Source organism: Spermophilus citellus, assembly GCF_964194105.1.
Source record: "Spermophilus citellus genome assembly, chromosome: 2".
In the NCBI taxonomy this organism is placed as follows: domain Eukaryota; kingdom Metazoa; phylum Chordata; class Mammalia; order Rodentia; family Sciuridae; genus Spermophilus; species Spermophilus citellus.
In genome coordinates, this window is record NC_138183.1 from 33,820,444 (window position 1) to 33,838,829 (window position 18,386).

General features: G+C 51.9%; 1 protein-coding gene across 2 annotated transcripts in view; it reads left to right on the forward strand.

Annotated features, from left to right (window-relative positions):
• Positions 1-18,386, forward strand: part of ANKS6 (ankyrin repeat and sterile alpha motif domain containing 6) — a 49,059-nt gene that overhangs the window by 17,288 nt on the left and 13,385 nt on the right. The window contains exons 7-13 of one of the 2 annotated variants that reach the window (XM_081278841.1): positions 428-626; positions 1,391-1,440; positions 4,296-4,499; positions 5,505-5,658; positions 6,631-6,800; positions 13,620-13,806; positions 17,434-17,501. In XM_081278841.1, coding sequence (XP_081134967.1) covers positions 428-626; positions 1,391-1,440; positions 4,296-4,499; positions 5,505-5,658; positions 6,631-6,800; positions 13,620-13,806; positions 17,434-17,501 — 1,032 coding nt within the window. The remainder of the gene's footprint in view (positions 1-427; positions 627-1,390; positions 1,441-4,295; positions 4,500-5,504; positions 5,659-6,630; positions 6,801-13,619; positions 13,807-17,433; positions 17,502-18,386) is intronic. The other variant, XM_081278842.1, reaches the window with a different exon arrangement.

Below are 18,386 nucleotides of genomic sequence, written 5' to 3' on the forward strand. Positions count from 1 at the left end.
TGCTGAGCCTGGGGTCCTGATGACCCGGGACTGCTCAGAGGCCAGAAGGAGCTGCCTGTGGAGCAGGAGGAGGGGGCTGTGCAGTGGGCCACCTGAAGGAGTGTGGACTTTGGATCTGTCCTTCTGCACCTGTCTTGCTGTAAAGCCTTGAGCAGCTCACCCCGGCCACTTCCCCGCCCACCCCCTTTGGATCTGCATTTCTTCATCTGCAGCGAGGAGACTGAGCAGATGAGGGAAGGCCACTGGGTTCCCAGAATCCTACTGGAAATGGTCAGGAAAGATTTAGTTGGACGACCAGGCTGGTCAGGCAGGGGTGCTATGGCTGTGCCCAAGACCTGGGCGGGCAGGCTGGCCTAGTGTTGTCACTGTCCGGGCCTGCCTTCCTTGGCATCTCTGGAACATGACCCGTCTCTGGTTCCCTTGACAGTCCTGGTGGAACCGAATGTCCAATCGGTTCCGCAAGCTCAAGCTGATGCAGACGCTGCCCCGTGGGCTGTCCAGCAACCAGCCCCTGCCTTTCTGTGATGAGCCCGAGCCAGCTCTGGACTCCACCATGAGGGCAGCCCCCCAGGACAGGACAAGCCGCCTGGGGCTCCCTGATGCAGCCCCTGTGACCAAAGACAGTGGTAAGGAAGGCCTGAGGTCGTGGGTTCCTGTCCCTTACACCTCTCTCGTCTTGGAGAAGCACTTTTTTCTTCTATCAAGTGCAGCCGGGCTGAGGCTTGTGGGTGGGGCTGTCCAGCAGTCTGCTCTGCACCCGCCGTCCTGGGATGAGGCCATGTGGGAATGTGGCTCTGAAGCAGAGCGCTGGTGTGGGCACAAGGGGCAGAGGTGGGACATGCTCCTGTACGTAAGATGGGATGGGCAGAGCTGGCCAGTGCCCAGGTCACGGGTTCCTGTCCTTCATGCCTCTCATCTTGGAGAAGCGCTTTTTCCTTCTATCGAGTGCAGCTGGGCTGAGGCTCGGTGAAGCGTCTTGAAAGAGGGGAGTCACCTGTGGGGGTGGTTCGTGAGCTCGCTGCCACCAGGGCCTTCAGCAGACTGGACATCTTTGTCCAGCTGCTGACACATCTCCATACTTGGGGAATATCGATTAGGTGAGATCTTGTGAACCGGGACCAGCTTCTTCGGCACCACTCACCGAGACAGACTATTGAGCTGGGCGCTGCCGTGTCTTCCCCAGCACAGCAGTGGTTTATGGAAAAGCTTGAAAAATGCTCCTAGATGCCTTTTAGATGCTTGCCTTCTATTAAAATATTGAATACCAATTATTATTAAATATTTAGCCACTCAGGAGAGCCGGCTTTCCAGAGGAAGCCTGCCAGTCACTCACCCTCTCCCCACGGTCATGTGGGAGGGTCATTTCAGGAAATTTCCATTTGTCTCTCAGGTCCCGGGAGCACAAGAGGAGAAAAGGAGGATGCATTATTGACCACCATGGTGAGTGGGGGGGCCTTTCTAGAAGCACGTCAGTCTCTGCCAGTCACCAGGTGATAAAAGAGGGATGTGGGCACTGACCTTCCTTCCTGGTGGCCACAGAGGGGGCTGGTGATCAAATGTGTTGCAGAGGGAACATCTCTGGCACCAAGGAGTCAGGACAGATGCCAGCCCTAAACCCAAGGCCCCGTGGCTCTCGGGGCCAGACCTGGGTTCTCGGGCCGGGGCTGAAGGGTAGACCTGATGGGCAGATCAGACATGAAGACTCTCCACTGTGGTTACAGAGAGTCAGGGGAAAGGAGGCAAGAGGGAGGGTGCATTCCAGCCTGGGAGAGGCCTCACTTTCCTAATCTATAGATCAGAGATGTATCAGGATTAGATTCAGCAGTGAGAATGAGCAAGTCCCCGAATATGGTGGTATACATAAGGCAGCAGTTTATTTCTCTCAAATAGAGACTAGGCACTGTGGAGCTGGGGACCTAGATGCCTTCTACCTATAGTTCCCCATGCATGAGTTCTATTCCCAAGGTCGCCTCCTGCTCCACAGTGGGTGCCAAAGCTCTGGCTGTTACTGCCTAATTCCAGCCAGCAGGGAGGAGGGAGAAGAGGCGGCCAGGGGTCCATGCCAGCTGTCTTTGAAGAAGTTTCCTGGAAACTTGCACACATCACTTCTGCTTGTATCAAATTGGTTAGAATTTGGTCACATGGCTCCATCCTGCTGCCTGGGAAGCCGGGCAGTAAAGCCTGTTCCAGTTGGTCATGTGCCCGAGTAAATACCACGGATGTTATTTCTAAGATGCAGAAGGCAGATACTGGCGGACAGTTTGCAGTTTTTGACTTTGGGGTGATATCTGTCAGGGTTGTGATTTTTAAATGAAAGCATCCCCAGGAAATTCTTAACCTGGTGCTTGGCCCAGAATAAGCTCTACTGTGTGACCTTGGGTATGTTATCTTGCCTCTCTGGACTTGGTGTTTTGTGGACTAAGAGCCTGGTCCTTCAAGTTCCTTTAGTGCTAAAACCTGATGCTGGCCAGCAGAGGGCAGTATTGGAGAGGACAAGGGAGCAGTCACTGGCCCAGAGGGCAGGGCGTCAGCAGTGCCAGGGACTGCAGAGTCCAGCCAGCCTCCCTGGCCCAGGCAGCCACATGCCCTGTCCTGCAGCAGGTGCGCATTGATGGCCCCAACTGGCTGTGGGAGCTGGGGCTGCTCCACATTTAAATATGTTATCAAACAGCAGCAGTTCCATTCGATAGGGAGTCAGAAATGCTATTATAGGAGTTTTAGAAGATGCATAGATTCAAGAAAGGAAATAAAATCACCCTTGATTGCACACCCAGATAGAATCGTGGTTGACATTTTGTGGTATATATCTTTTGAGTATTTTTCCTAAGCATTTTTTAGCATCTATGAATATGATATCATGTTATGTATAATAATAGCAAATACCACAGCACTTACTAAATACCAGTCACTATTCTGGGCGCTTTACGTATATTAACTCATTTAATCTCCCAGAGAGCCCTAGGAAGCTGACAGGATTACCTTCTCCCCTTGCTGTCTGGGATCCGATTTATCAATTCACCGGGACCCACCGTTTTCGTGTCATTAAACACTCTTTAGCCACATCATGTTTAATGACCCAGCGACAGGACATTCCATCTGGAGTGTCTTTCTCCAAGACGGGCCCATCGGACTTCAGAGCATCCAGTGTTGGATGTCTGGACGTCTCTGTGGACTGTCTCTGTTCCTCCGTTGCCCCACTGCCTCATTGTTTCTCAGGGTCAATGTCTAGAAATGGAACTCCCGGGCAAAGGGCATGCATGTCGTTGGCTTCCCAAAAGGCTGCAGCAACGGAGATGGGTAGCCAGGAGTAGAACCCCCATACATGGTGGGTTTGCAGCCGTGAGGGTCCAGGCCAGCCCCCCACTTGCCAGATGAGGTTGTTGAGTCTAGAGGGGACAGAGCCCCTTCACGGACCCTACAGAGGCAAGACAGTCTGTGGGAACCTAGGAGGCCTGCTCTCCTGCCCTGTAGATCTCAGGGGCCATGCTCGCTGCCCCACGGGGGATGGCGGTTGGCCCATGGCCCTTCTGGCCCACTGAGTGGGCGTCTGTAGCCACCAGCGCAGAGCTGCTGCCTGCCCGGCTCCCGAGGTGGGTTAGCTGTGGGGTGCCCATCCCCACCAAGCGCCATCTGGCACTGAGTTCGCTGTCTTCTCTTAATTAAAGCGAGCGTGGACCGTGTGAAGGCTTTTCCTTGACAATCCTACAGTCATCACTGTGTGGATTTTATACTGACCCCCCCCCAAATCACATTTTCAAAATGTAAAATTAAATTACAGTTGAAAATGTCAGCGGCGGAAGGCGTGGCTGGGTGGGCTGAGAGGTGGGGGCTGGGAGGGGAGCGTGCCTGGGCTGCAGCCCCTCACCTTCCTCCCCCAGCCCCAGCTCTGCGCAGGCTGGGGGCCCTGCAGCTCTGCACCCTCATCCTGCCCACCTGGTCCCAGGCCGTCTTGTCCTGTGCATCTGGAGTGCTCCCCCTGTCCCCCCAGCCTCACCACGCCCTCCCTCGGGCTGGGTTCAGGCCACCCTCTGCATTCTCTCCTGCAGCAGGTGCCCCCGCCCTGCCCTCCCCATGTCCTCTCCCTGCAGCAGGTGCCCTTCCTTATGCCCCCACTGCCATCTCTCCTTGGCTCCCTGTCCCTCTGTCCCCCGCTGTCTTGCTGTAGCTCCGAGTGGTGCTCAACCCTTTCTAGGAGGAAAACTGGCCCCTGGCTTGAGTGGGTGGGTGGCTGATGGTGGTTCTGAGAGCAGGGGTGGCCCCTCAGGGTTGGTCTCACCCTCAGTCTGTCTTTGCAGCTGCGAAACGGAGCCCCCTTCACCAGACTCCCGAGTGACAAGCTGAAGGCCGTCATCCCCCCCTTCCTGCCCCCTTCCAGCTTTGAGCTGTGGAGCTCTGACCGGTCCCGGACGTGTCCCCACGGGAAGGCGGACCCCACGAAGACTGTGCTGCCCCAGAGAGCCAGCAGGGGCCTCCCTGGGGGCAGCGGGGCCACTGACACGGTGAGTCACCAGCCCACAGGCTTTTGCCCCACCCGTGGAGTTCCAGGCAGAGGGACCTCAGGCCCACTGGCCGTCCCCTGCCTCTTGCACAAGGAGACGTGCAGCTACCTGGGGGGGGGGGCAACCTGGGAAGCCAGCATGAGCCCCCTCCTCATCCTTGGCTTAGGCACCTCTCGGGCAGGTGTGAGGAAGGGGACAGCACTCACAGGTCTTGGGGACTGAGACACAAACATCTCTTCTGGGGCTGCCACCTGGCTCACTGCAACTTTCATTCATCACTACCAAGTGCCCCCAGGGCACCCAGGCCAGAGCCAGGAGGGCCGGACAGTGGGGAACGGAGGCCCTGGGAGCTGGCAGGTCCCTGGAGATCCCCCACAGGGGCCACAGTGATGTGCGCTCAGGCTGTGACGTGAACGGCAGTAGGCTGGTGGGGGGCTGTGCAGGGCCCCCCTGGAGCCCTTGGCAGGGAGGGTCTCAGGTTCCTGGGGCAAGGGCCAGTGGTGCAGGGCCAGCTGCATGGATAAAGTCCCTAAGGTGCAGAAGGGACCAGCCAGGAAGCTAAGGGCTTCCATGTGATGGGCAGAGCAGATCAGGTCATCGAGGAGCGAGGCCAGTGCTGGCACTAGGGACCCAGGGAGCAGGAGGCTCTGAGCAGGCTGGGGGAGGGGAAGACATTCCAGCCAGGGACCGGCAGGGACCCCTAGGGAGAGGCAGGCTGGGATACGGGAGGTCACTGGTCGTCCTGGGAGTGACTGGGCCTGCCTGCGGTTTCCAGTGAATGACAGGGTCAGGTTCTCTTCTTGAAGGGCCCTGGGGTCAAGTGAGACCAAAGGGAACTACGTCAAACAGGCCCAACCTGAGCTGATGGGTTCTCAGAAGATGGGACTGAGCTCTTGGGGGCCAGCAGGCCGGTGCCGGGCAGGGCCAGCCTGCGCTCATTGTGGTCCTGTGCATCCGCGGGGAGGCGCCACTGTCCCTAACCACCACTCCGCCTTGTTCTTGCAGACTCCCGTCCGGCCAGTTAAATTTCCCAGTCTCTCCAGAAGCCCAGCCTCTCCTGCCAGTTCTGGAAACTTCAACCACTCGCCTCATTCCTCAGGCGGCTCCAGCGGGGTCGGGGGCATGAGCAGGCACGGCGGGGAGCTCCACAGCCGCTCAGGTGGGCAACCCCTCGGGCTGGGGGCTGCACACGGTCCCAGAAGTGGCCACGCGTGCTTGTGGGGTTTGCAGTGGGTGTTTGCAGAGGCCTTGCTGGGCGGGAGTCCTGAGTGTCTTGGGTTGGCTGTTGCAGTACTAGGGATTGAACCTCGCCCTCACCCATGCTGGGCCAGCTCTCGACCACCCCGCTACACCCCCAGGCCCTAGATTCACATTTTCATGGATGTATGAGAAACTATTTTCTTCCTAACCACCGTTGCTTACACAACTCAACTTGTTACGCAGAGTCCCTTATGCACCCACAAGTAACCAGCATTAAGATTTTGGTGTTGGGGGCTGGGGATACAGCTCAGTTGGTAGAGTGCTTGCCTCACATGCACAAGGCCCTGGGTTCAATCCCCAGCACCACACTGCACCACACACACACATTTTGGTGTATATCTTAGCAAAGTGTCTTTATGCATATTAGGAATATTTTTCGGATGAGGCAACTGGGTCTCAGGACAGTGAGGTAACTTGCTCAGCATCACACAGCTCTTCAGTAGCAGAGCCAGGACCCAGGGGTCTGACCTCAGAGCCTGCTCTCATAGCCACGGGCCTTCCTGAGCTGGGCCTTGCTGGCCCGAGGCGGGTGCTCTGTAAACAGCAGCTAGTGCTCCCTGCAGTGCCGGCCCTGGGCGCTCACTGTCTCCCTTTCTTTCGTGACTCAAGGTTATGGGTAACCTTGGTGAAATGGGAAGAGGGAGAGTGGCCACTGGGGATCAATCCAAGAAGCAGAGCACCCTGAGGACCATGAGACCCAGGGAAGAGCAAAGCCAGGCTGCATCGTGTCCGCCCAGCCTCTTCCCCACCCCCCAGCAGTGCCTCTGCAGCATGGTGGCCACTGCCCGGCCGCCTCCCGGTCCTGGGAAAGCCCTGCCTGGGCCGGGAGTACTCAGGCCTGTGGGGGTCATTCCTGTTTCCATCTCTTCAGGTGGCAGCGTGGATAGTGTCTTGTCCCAGATCGCTGCCCAGAGGAAGAAAGCAGCCGGCTTGTCAGAGCAGAAGCCCAGCCAGCGGTCCAGCCCTGTGGGGCCAGCACCGGGGTCTGGCCCGTCCGAGCGTCCGGTCTCTCCTGCGGGCACCGCCGTTCCCAGCAGCAAGGTACTCGTCCTGTGGCAACCGCTCCTCTTAGGCTCACAGACCTGTCCTAACATGGCCCCATGCCAGGCAGCACACTGGCCACTCTCACACTGTCACCAGGGACAGGGGCTGTTGTGGAGAAGGGAGGGCATCAGGGACCTCTGAGGGGGGCTCAGAAGGATGGATGAGGAGCCAGCTGCAGGGCGGGCGGGGCAGAGCGTTGGTGAGCCTGTGGAATGCAGGAGCAGCTTCCTGGTGCTTCAGAGGCGAAGGTACCATACGGAGGGGCTGAAGAAAGGTGGGAGGGATGGCCGTGCCTCACCTCCCTGCTTCTGGTACCATTCCTCTATTAATGCAACCTGAGAGCAATCACCACACTTAGTGTCTCTGGAGTTTGCAGTGGGTGTTTACAGACGCCTTGCTGGATGGGAGTCTTTAGTCCCTTTAGTTTTTGATTTTGTTGTTTGTTTGTTTTGCAGTACTAGGGATTGAACCCAGGCCCTCACCCATGCTAGACCAGTTCTCTACCACTGGCCTACACCCCAGTCCCTAGATTTGTGTTTTCATGGATGTATGAGAAACTGTTTTCTCCCCAACCACCTTTGCTTACACACTCTCTTTGTTATTCAAAGTCTCTTGTGCCGGGGTGTGGGGGGGGGGCTCTGAAATTAGGTTCCTTTTGCAATTTAGCTCCAGAAAGTTTTTCCTCCTGCACGTAGGAGCTTCATTTCCACTGTGTTTAGAATTGTTGGTGGAAAGGAACGATGTAATTAAGTTCTTTTTAGAATTCAATGACAGTGGGGGGAAGGCTCTACTGATGTTTTGATATATTTTCTTTTATCAGTAAGAATTCATGTAATTTTATTTCTCTTTCTGTTTTTGCTGCTAGGAAGCCCAAAACTACTCAAGTAAGTCTGATAGTCTGGGGCTTTTGAAATCGCTTTTCTCTTCTCTGTTGTCTAAAATTTCTGTTGTTGGATGATCTTATTAGATGTATTAGACATGATTAGCTTCTTTTAACTGGTGTCGGCAATAGGCAGGTGTCTAAGTTATAAATCATACTACCTATTATCTGGCTTGATGCGTCTGTCCTATCTAATCTATATGCACAGTTATTCTGACGAAAGAAAATGGACTCTTTCAAAAGATGCGTTCAGGAGGTAAACTGGGAATGATCCACTTCCACCATCACCTGGTTCTCTTAGCATGGTAACATGCTCTAACCTTGGCAGCTGTTTAAAAATTCAGGTTTCTGGGCTCCACCCCACCATGGCTGAGACACCCTGGGTTTAGTCTGGGGAATCTGCTTTCCCCTAGGGAAAGCCTGGAGCCAGCTGCACCCAGGGCTCTTAGAGACCACTGTCCTGCGTGGAAGGACCCAGAGCGGGCAGCATCAAAGTGGAGATGTGAAGTGCTTTTTAGAAACTCTCCGAGGAAGGCCAGAAATTAGGATTCAAAACAAGAAACACCTGGATCTGGCCTAAGACAAGCCACGTGCCACCCTGGTGGAGTGTGCACGGGGCTGGCTTCCTCCACCCGCACGGTCAGTGTGCATTAGCCTTTGGACGGGTGGACAGGGCAGAGTGGGGGGCCCCGCCAGGCCCCACGGCCCAGGGAGTAGCCTCAGCTTTCTCTTCCTGCCCTAAAGGTCAGGGTTTCAAACAGGAAGCGCTTGTTGAGCTTCTGAACCTGTGGAGCGGCAGGTAGGTCTGGACAGTCCTGGTCTGGGGTATCCCTCACCTGTCTGACTGTCAGGCGGAGTGGCCAGGACAGCTGCGCCATGCATGTCCACAGCAAGCTTGGACTTGTTCCCCTGGCAATGCCCAAAGCAGGATTGAAACCAGGCACGGTCTCTTAGTGCATCAGCGTGCCACACCTGGGGGCACGGGGCTGCCTAGCAGAGGGCGGGGCCCTGGGAGGCCTGGAGATGACAGCCTGGGGACAGTCAGTCTACCACAGCAGACAGGCAGAGGGCAGTTCCCATGTAAATAATCTCATCTTCACCTGTCCTTCCTGGTAATGCTGCCCCTGTGGTCTGGGGTATCACGTCTCTTTGCTCTGGGCTGGGATAGACATGTCTTATGGGATATCATGATCATCACCTGCTTAATCAGGAGCTCTGCTTGGGAGTGTCTTTGTAGAAAGAAGTAGAGGAAGGGGTGTATTAATAAAAGTCTAAGTAGCTTGTTAAAAAGAATCTTTCAGAACCTAAGGGAGGGACTTCTTTTTCCACCCTGGGATGTAGTTAGCTAGCTAGAGCATTAAACGCTTAGTGGTAGGAAAAGTCGCACTTGCTTCCAGGCATGAAGACGGTTTCTCTTTAGTCCCTCCTGTGCTGTTGAAGATGTCTGATTTTTAGCAGGAATTACAAGATAAATAATAGTTAAAAACAAAAACACCCCAAGAAACAAAGCCGTCCTGAGAATAAGACTTAGGTATGACACAGGTGTTGGAGTTTTAAATAACTGTGACTGACGTGGTAAGGGCCCTAATGGAAAGTAAGGACACCCAAGGTCATATGAGTAACTCCTGCAGCAGAGAGGTCGAAATCCAGTGGAAACGCCAAAAGACACGGTTGCAGAGATGAGAACACAAGAGATATTTTTGACAGACTCGTCAAACCTGACACAACCAAGGAAAGAACCAGTGAACTTTTATATAGGCCAATAGAAAGAAATCACTCTAACTGGCTGGGCACACTGGTACACATCGATAATCCCAGGGCCTGAGGAGGCTGAGGCAGGAGAATCACAAGTTCAAGACCAGCCTCAGCAGCTTAGCAAGGCCCTGAGCAACTTAGTGAGATACTGTCTCAAAATAAAATCTAAAAAAATTTATTTAAGGACCGAGGTTGTAGCTCAGTGGTAGAGCACCTCTGGGTTCAATCCCCAGTATGGAAGGGAGGGAGGGAGGGAGGGAGAAATCACCCTGACTGAAATAGAGAAGGAAGGGATAACAAAAACTCCGGGCTCCCAAAAGTTATGAGAATGGTGAGGCAGAGGGAATATTTAAACAGATATGGTTGATAATTTTCACAAATTAATGACAGATAGAAATCCACGGGTCCTTAAAGCTCAGAGAATCCTAAATAGGAAAATGCCAAGGAGAACAACACACCTAGCTCTGTTATGTTGAAACTGCTGAAAACAAGATGAGAAAGTCTAATTAAAGGCAGCCAAAAAAAAAAAAAAAAAAAGAAAAGAAATCATACCCTCTGTCATGGCGTCTTTAAACCGGCCTGAAGGGAAAACAGAGTCATGTCATCTCATAAAATGAACTGGGAGGTGTTCTCTCCTCTCCTGTTTCTCTGGGCGAGGTTGTGGAGAATGGGTATTCCTTTTTCCTTAAATGTTTGGTAAGATTCGCCAATGAAACCAGCAGGGTTTTCCTCTTTTGGAATTTTAACTTAACAAAATAAGTTTAACAGAGAGAAGGCTGATTAGATGATCCGGTTCTTCCCGAGTGGGTGCCGTGCCTTGTAGCTTTCTCTTGTCTTCATTGTGGCATTTGTGATGCGGAGTTGCTGTTAGTTCTCCTTCGTCACTGTGATGTGGGGTCAGTAGGAAAATCTCCTTTTTCATTCCTGATGTTGGTGATTTGTGACTTTTTTTTTGTTTGTTTCATCCATCAGGCTAAAAATTTATCGGTGTTATTGGTGTTTTCAAAGGATCATCTGCTTTCATTGATTTTATTTTTTCATTTTCAATTTCACGGATTTCTACTGTTATCTGTCATTTGCCTCCGTGAGCTTGCTTTGTGTCTTGTCTTCTTTAGTTTTTTATGGCAGAAGTTGAGATTGCTCTGTAGCCATCTTCATCTTGTCTAGGACAAACGTTCGGTGCTGTGAAATCACCTCTCAGTGCTGTTTTCCCTGTACCCTACGCACTTTGATACATGTCTTTATTTTAATTACAGGCAAAATATTTTTTTTCACTTCCCTCGATATTTCCTCTTTGGCCCAGTATTTAGAAGCGTGTGGTTCATTTTGCTGTCATGTGGGGGTTTTCTAGAAGTCATTCTGTTCCTGGTTTCTCATTTCGTTTCACTCTAGTTCTATTTCTGTTCCTTGGGGTATATTGAGGTCTAGTTTTGCTCCCTGGATGGCGATTGATCTTGGTGAGTGTCCCGAATGCACTTGAGGAGAAGGTGCGTTCTGTTGTAGTAGCTGGGCAGGGGAGGCCCCGGAACTGTCAGGCCCACTTGGCTGGTGGTGCCCTTCAGGTGTTCTGTGTGCCTACGGATTTTACGTCTGCTTGTATCGATAACTGAGAGAGGAGCGTTCAAACCTCTCACTGTAACTGTGGATTGGTTATCTCTCCTTTCATTTCTGTCCATCAGTTTTTGCCACGAGTAAGTTGTGTACACATTTAGGGTTGTTATTTCTCCTGGAGAATGACCCCAATATCGTGATAGAACGTTAGAACGTCACGCTTACCCCCTGGAAACAAGGATACGTTTTTATGATGTTACCAAAAAAAAAAAAAAAAAGTGACAGACCAGTAACCCTCATGAATATAAGTGTAAAAATCTCCCCAAAATGTTAGTAAACAGAATCCAGTGATACATAAAAAGGGACACACGCTGGCTAAGTGGCATTTATCCCAGGAAAGCAAATCTAGATCTGCAGTAGCAAATCTATCTGTGTGATTCACCATAGACTAAAGAATAAAATGCAGGAAAAGCACTTAACAAAATCCAAAGTCCATTGTGATCAAAACTGAAAACACACTAGGCAAGGAAGGAAACCTCCCGAATCTAATCTAAAACACCTCTCGCTGGCATCACACTTACTGGTGGAAGACCCAGGGTTCCTAGGATGGGGGCCCAAGGACTTCTCACCCCCAAGCACTCTCAGTTCCATATTAGAAACTACAGCTAGCCCAGCGAGGCACGGAAAAGAAATCAAAGGCGTGCAGATTGGAAAGGAAGAAATGAAGCCATCTCTCCTCCTAGAGGACATGACTGTCTACCCAGAAAACTTCAGAGAGTCTACACCAAAGCTCCCAGGACTAATAATGAGTTCCTCAGGGTCCGTGAACAAAAGTCAGTTGAATTTTTTTTTTTTTTATGCTAGCAGTGGATAAATTGAATTTCTTAATTTGAAAGTTAAAAAATATCATTCACATGTTAAGGGCATTTGTGAAAATGAAATAATCTAAAGTTATATGGAAGTGAAATACTTAGGTGTAAACTTAATGAAACATGCAGAAACTATAGGTTGAAAACTCTGAAACACTGATAAGACAGTGAAGCCTAATATAGTTGTGTTGCAGTGTGATCTACAGATTCAATGTAATCCCAATCAAAATTACACTTTGTAGGGATCTACAAATAATTGTGAAATTTATATTGAGAGGCAAAAAAAAAAAAAAAAAAGACCCTAAAGGAGCCAAAAGGATTTTGGGGGGAAAAATGAAATTGGACATCTCATACTAATTTTAAGACTTCCCTTAAAGCTACACTGTGTATTAATGAAAGAACAGACTCACAGATCAATGGAGCAGAACAGAGGGCCCAGGAATAGACCTGCACAAGACTTGTTCACGTACTTATTTATTTATTTTTAACAAAAGTGCTAAGGCAAATCAGTAAAATCTTTTCAGCTGAAAACTCTGGGATAATCAGATGTCCACACGCAAGAAAATGAATCTCCCCTCACGTCTCACTGCTAATATAAAAAGGAACTTGAGATGCATTATAGTCAAGAGTTGAAAATGAAAAACTATAAAGCTTCCAGGAGAAAACACAGGAGCATGTGTGTGTGACTATGGATTTGTCAAAGAACGTAAGCACTGGTTACCTGGGTTCCTGTGCGTTCACGTGTTTCCTTGCTCCTCTCATAGGAGAGGCCCCGTGAGCCCCCGTGAGCCCTGACATCCCAGTAGCAGTGAGCAACCTGGTGTCCAGACTTTGGTTTCTAAATACCATTCTCCAACAAAAGGGATCACAGCACTTTGGCAATGGCTTATTCCCGGTACTGAGGCAGAGGAAATGCAAGATGAGCATTTTGTGGTATCAGAAAATAGGGAAGGAAATGCTTTTTTAAAAAGGTGGGAGGAGGGTGGGAGGGGTGCCAGGTGTTAAGTCAGGGACCACAAGAGAGGTGTGTGGAAGCTCTTGTATCTTTGCAGATCTTCTGTGCATCTAGAATTATCTTCATATAAAAAGCTCTCTGACTCTTGCTCACTGCTACTGGGATGTCATGGCTCATGGGGCCTCACCTACGAGAGGAGCAAGGAAATGTGAACGCATACTAACCCAGGTAACCAGGGCTGTCAGTACTCTATTCCTTGACAAATCCATAGTCATACAGATATGCGCCTCTGTCTGTCTCTCTCTGTCTTTCTCTCTCTCTGTCTCTCTCGCTCTCTCTCTCAAGCTAAACAATCAAAAAAGGAGAAGGGAGGAGAAAGTGCTGAGTGTCCTTTGGGAGATGTGGGAGGTGGCAGCATAAAAGCCACACACGGAGAGCAGAAGGGCCTTGTGTGTCTGTCAGAGCCAGGCAGCTGGGGCCCAGGAAGGAAAGGGGACTCGGCCAGGGTCGCAATGCTAGTAGCTGCAGGGACCAGCTTCCTGCCAGTGTCCTGGCCCTTAACGTGCCTCTTGCCCTGCTCTGCTTGCTCCCCCACCCCCAGCTCTGCTTAGCATGCCTCTTGCCCCCCCACAGCTCTGCTCCCAGTGGATATTCCTGTAGCTGTGTCCACTTTGCATAGGAAGTAGATTCCCAGGTCCTGGCCCAGCATCCTGTTGTCGGAAGCCACCTGCGCTCCCTACCGTGGCTCGTGGCTCGCTGCTCTCATCCTTTCTGCCCTCAGAAGCAACGGCTTATGTTCTCTTCAGCAGAAATTGGACACCAGCCAAAGGCCGGCCTCTGGAACCTCCTCGACCTCCAAAAGCACCTCCCCGACCCTCACGCCCTCCCCTTCACCCAAAGGGCACGCTGCAGAGTCCTCCGTGTCCTCCTCCTCCTCCCAAAGGCAGTCCAAGAGCAGCGGGGGCTCCAGCAGCGGCACCATCACAGACGAGGGTGAGTCCCCAGCTCTGAACCTCCGGCTGTTCCCACTCCATGGTGACCTGGTATCAGAGAGCCACCAAGTGCCCTGAATTGCTACATCCTAGGTCAGGTTTGTTTGTTTTTTTAAACAAACCGTCTCACCCTTCCCAGAGTCTACTTGTATTTTTGTCTTCACTGTGCTAAAGGTGTGGTTACGCGCTCTCACAGGGTTTTTGAATATAGGTGAGTTTTGTTTATATGCACACACACCCATGGACGGGCTGCTCCAACACAGAGTTATTTGCTTTCCCTAAACCTTCTACGAATCAGGATTATTTCAATTTCAAGTGAGGGGATCTCAGTGACTTAAGGGGGAGAAGTGCCTATGGTAGGCTTCAGGCATGTCCAGATCCAGGTGCTCTAGAACTGTTTCCCAAGTGCTGATAAGCAGCTTCACGCTTACTGTGTTTTCCTGACTAATTTTGCAACCCCAGCAGAAAAGAGCTACTTTCTTAGTAGGTACAAGCAAAACCCCAGGGGGTTTATCTTTTGTTCCTCTTTGACCATCCTTGTCTATCTCTGTACCCAGGTGGTGGGATGTATGGATGGGTGGGCTCAGGTCTGGCTTCTGCCTTGGGAGCGGATTCTAGTCTGCCTTGCTGATGTGGTGTGGATTAGAAGAGGCAGAGAGGCACTGCTCAGAGGAAGGTGGAAGTGCCATTCCAGGAGGGAATGGGCCCAGGCAGGCAAGGGCCCCTGATGTCCACTGCAGCCAGAGACGCTGCCTGTGGAAGGTGCTACCAGGTGCATTGCTGGTAGCTCAGCGGCTCCTTGCAGGTGCTGGGGAAGAAGGTGCCCAGAGCTTCTACAGCGCAGGGATGAGCTGGAACCAGCCACAGGGCCCTGGCCATGCTGGGCTGGTAGATGCCCACCGTGGCTGGCATCATCTTTTTCTGGGGCCTGCCTCTTCTACTGTTTGGTAAAATCCAGTTAATCAGTTACAGAGGCTTCAGAGATCCACCAGCCACCTCCTTCTGCCCCCCACATGTCCTGCATGGAGTCTGAAGTCCCCCCTTGAGGGCCTTCAGGAAATTGAAACCCTGGAGATGCAGGGTTAGTCATTTCTCCTGTGTCTTCTCCCAAGAGTTGAGCAGGACCTGTTTGTACCACCCATGCCCATCCTGTCCCTCTCATTCATTATAAAAGAAGGTTTGCAAAGCACTAACTGGAAGAAAGAGAACCAATAGCAATTTCTTTCTAGATTCATGTTTCTGGTTTAGAGAGCCTGGTTTTCCCTTCTGCAGTCCTCTGGTCCTGAGACAGTGAGACCTGTAGATTGTCACAGGACAGGGCTGCAGTCTGTCTTGCAACACAGGACGCAGCCGGACCTGAGTTCTTGGGACAGTACAGTGTGCCCTGCCGGCTTCAGGAAGAGTGGTCCTCCTGAGGGCCTGAGAGGAGACGGGGCAGCTTGCACCGGAGCTGAGTATTAGGTGCACAGGAGACGCAAGAGCGGCCAAGGGCACAGCCACTAGGAAAAGCTAAACCACGTGCCTTTACAATTAAGGTCTATCAGATCCGAGCAACCCTGTGTTTAAAACAGCATGCATGTAAAACATTAGCACACTTGGCCATTACTGCAGTCTGGAGATTTTTGTGGTCCCAGTGTCTGCACGGCAGGCACACCAGGCAGTGCTGATGGTCACCACTCTGCCCTCTTCCCAACTCCACTGGCAGGGACAGTACCTTGGCAGTCAGAACCAGCAGCCATTGGGTATTTACACCACAGAAATCGGCAGGCACCACCCATCAGGGCCTGACGGATTGTGTTGTAGATTGTCCAGATGTAATTCAGACAGTGATGGGGGAAAATGCTCATTGTGAAGGTTCACCTTAAAATTGTGTCACACCTGAAGCCATCATATCATGAACAGTGTGAAAAAATCGAGGATCTGTTCTTTATATTTGAAAACCATTATCTGATTCAGCCAGCTTGCTCACATGAAGTTCAAGCATATGTCTTTGTTGTTGCATTTCATCTTGTTCACGTAAACAAAACTATCAACCAGCATTCACGTTGGAACGGCTCTCCTTGGCTGTGGATACCAGAGCAAAGATGGGTGGAAAGCATTTGGTGAGGAGCAGCAGTTGGCCGTGTGGAATTTGCAGGAAGGAGTATCGTGTATTCTTGTTTGAGAACAGTGCTGTGCCTCCTTGATATCAGGGAGCTCTGGGACGAACCTAGGTACCCACATAAATGCAGGCACTTCCACCTCCGCCTCGGAGAGCCCTTTGCCGATGCGGTGGGGACAGCGTGTGCAGGGGCAGCAGAGTAGAGAGCTGGTGTCATGAATTACAGGGGACAAGTGTGGCTTGAGGCTCAGTTTCTCAAGAGCCTCCTTCAGGGAAGCTTCCTCCAGTCCCTGGGCTGGGTCCAGTGCCCTCTCTATCCCCACATCCCCTTTGTCACTTACCCTTCACCGTAGCACATGTCACATGAGAGAAGTGGCACAGCAGTGCTAAGCACCTTCCAGGAAGCCAGACCACAGGGGACCAGCAGTACGACCGTAGCCAAGATCTGGTTCCCAGCCTCTCTGGGCCTCGCCTCCCTGTCCTCCTCTGGGAACGGGGACGGCAGTAGAGTCCACCTCGTGGTCAGGAGGCTTGAGAGCACATGGACCGTCCACATGTAGGGTGTCCGATGACAAGAACCGTCATGAGGGTGACAGCAGTCATGCCCATTGTTTTCTCTTCCCAGCCACCCTGGGCACTCTCTGTGGGGACCCCCCATCCTTGCCCACCCCGCAGGCATCTCTTCAGACTCACCCACTGCCTCAGGACCTTTGCACCTATCAGGCCCTGTCCCTGGATGCTGCCTACTGGTCTTCCCCTAGAGACCTGCGTAGTGTACCCCTTGTGCTGCTCAAGTGTCTCTTGATAAGGGAGGCCTTCCCCAGCGGCCCTCCGTGGAACAGCACCCTCTGTCCCTTCATCCACCCTCACCCTGCTCTCTGCTTCCTCTCTCCCTGGGCCATCAGTCTGCGTGGCGTCTGTTCTGGCTGAGCCTCCAGGTGCCTGGTGTGGGGACTCTGCATTGCATGTTTCCTCAGCACCCAGACCTGGTCTGGGCCTTTATTCTGCCTGTTCCGATACCCAGCACCTTCCCTGGCCTGTCCCCTGTCTTGCTGGTCCTCTCTGCTGTGTTCTTCAGACCTCCGCACACTTAAGCCAGCCCCCACTTTGGTCTGGAGCTTGCTTGCTGCTCTCTAGGGTTCCTTCTTAGACTCTCTGGCCTTGGCCTGTTGTCCTTGGCTGTGTGTCATTGTCATTCTCTCACACGAGGAGGCGGGGCTTAGTCCCAGCTGTGGGCGGGGGCGCTCTGCGGCCTGGTGGGGGCGCTGCAATGTGGTCTTCTCAGCCTCTTCCCAGGGTTGGCCCCTAGTGGGGGCCGTGGCCAGCAGATGGCTCAGGTCCCACTGCCATCCTCCCGTGCAGGAGCGTAGCTCAGATCTGTGCTGGGGTTTCTTGTTGACTTTCAGGGGTCAGCTTTCATTTGAAATAAGATGACACTGTTCCGTAGTTGGAAGACCAATCTTGATATGTTTTACCAAATTCTAAAATCCATTACTTTTGTTTCTTTCTCATCTTGCCTGCTTGAAGATGAACTGACTGGAATCCTTAAGAAACTGTCACTTGAGAAATACCAGCCTATTTTTGAAGAACAGGAGGTAAGAGCGTTCCTTTCGGATGTCCGTTTACATCTTAGTGTTGGGGAAAACAAAATAAATCTTTGTCTCAGTGTCTAGTTCTCCTTCAAGCCTGGATTGATCCTCTCCACCGAGACAGCCCGGGACATGGAAGTCGGGTCCAGCCCCCTAGTCCAGTTCGCCATCACCGTGAAATCCTGGGGCCTGGGGCTGCCACACTGCAGTCAAATTTTGTAATCTGAGTGCTGCTCTCTCTAGAAATGTCTGTCCTGAAGACATTTTAGTTGCACAGGACTGAAGAGCAGGCACATAGGTTTAAAGTAGGCCATAAGCGAATCCTGAGGAATCTGCCAGAAGTGTCTGGACCTGGGGCCTGCGGTGATCTCAGAGTTCATATTAGCTTAAAAGCATGAAAATCCCATTTTTAAAAATGACTGCTCTGCTGTCTGGCAGGGCTTCAAAACGTTAAGCACAGAGTTATGGTACGACCTGACAAATCCACTCCTGGGTATGTCCCCCAGGGAGACGAAGGCACAGGTCCCCAGATGTCCGTGGCAGCCTTACAATGGCCCGAAAGTGGAGACAACTCAAATCTCCCATCACCTGAGGACGGATAAGGAAAATGTGGTACCACTCTAGTGAAGTATTTGACAACCATAAAAATGTCACAGGCCACAGCATGGGGAGTTGAAAGCATCATGCTCAGTGAAAGAGACCACTCACTGCTGGGCGCGGTGGCGCTCGCCTGTAATCCCAGTGGCCTGGGAGGCTGCGGCAGGAGGATCGTGAGTTCAAAACCAGCCTCAGCAATTTATCCAGGCTCTAAGCAACTCAGTGAGACCCTGTCTCTAAATAAAATATATAAAAATAGGGCTGGGGATGTGGCTCAGTGCTTAAGCACCCCTG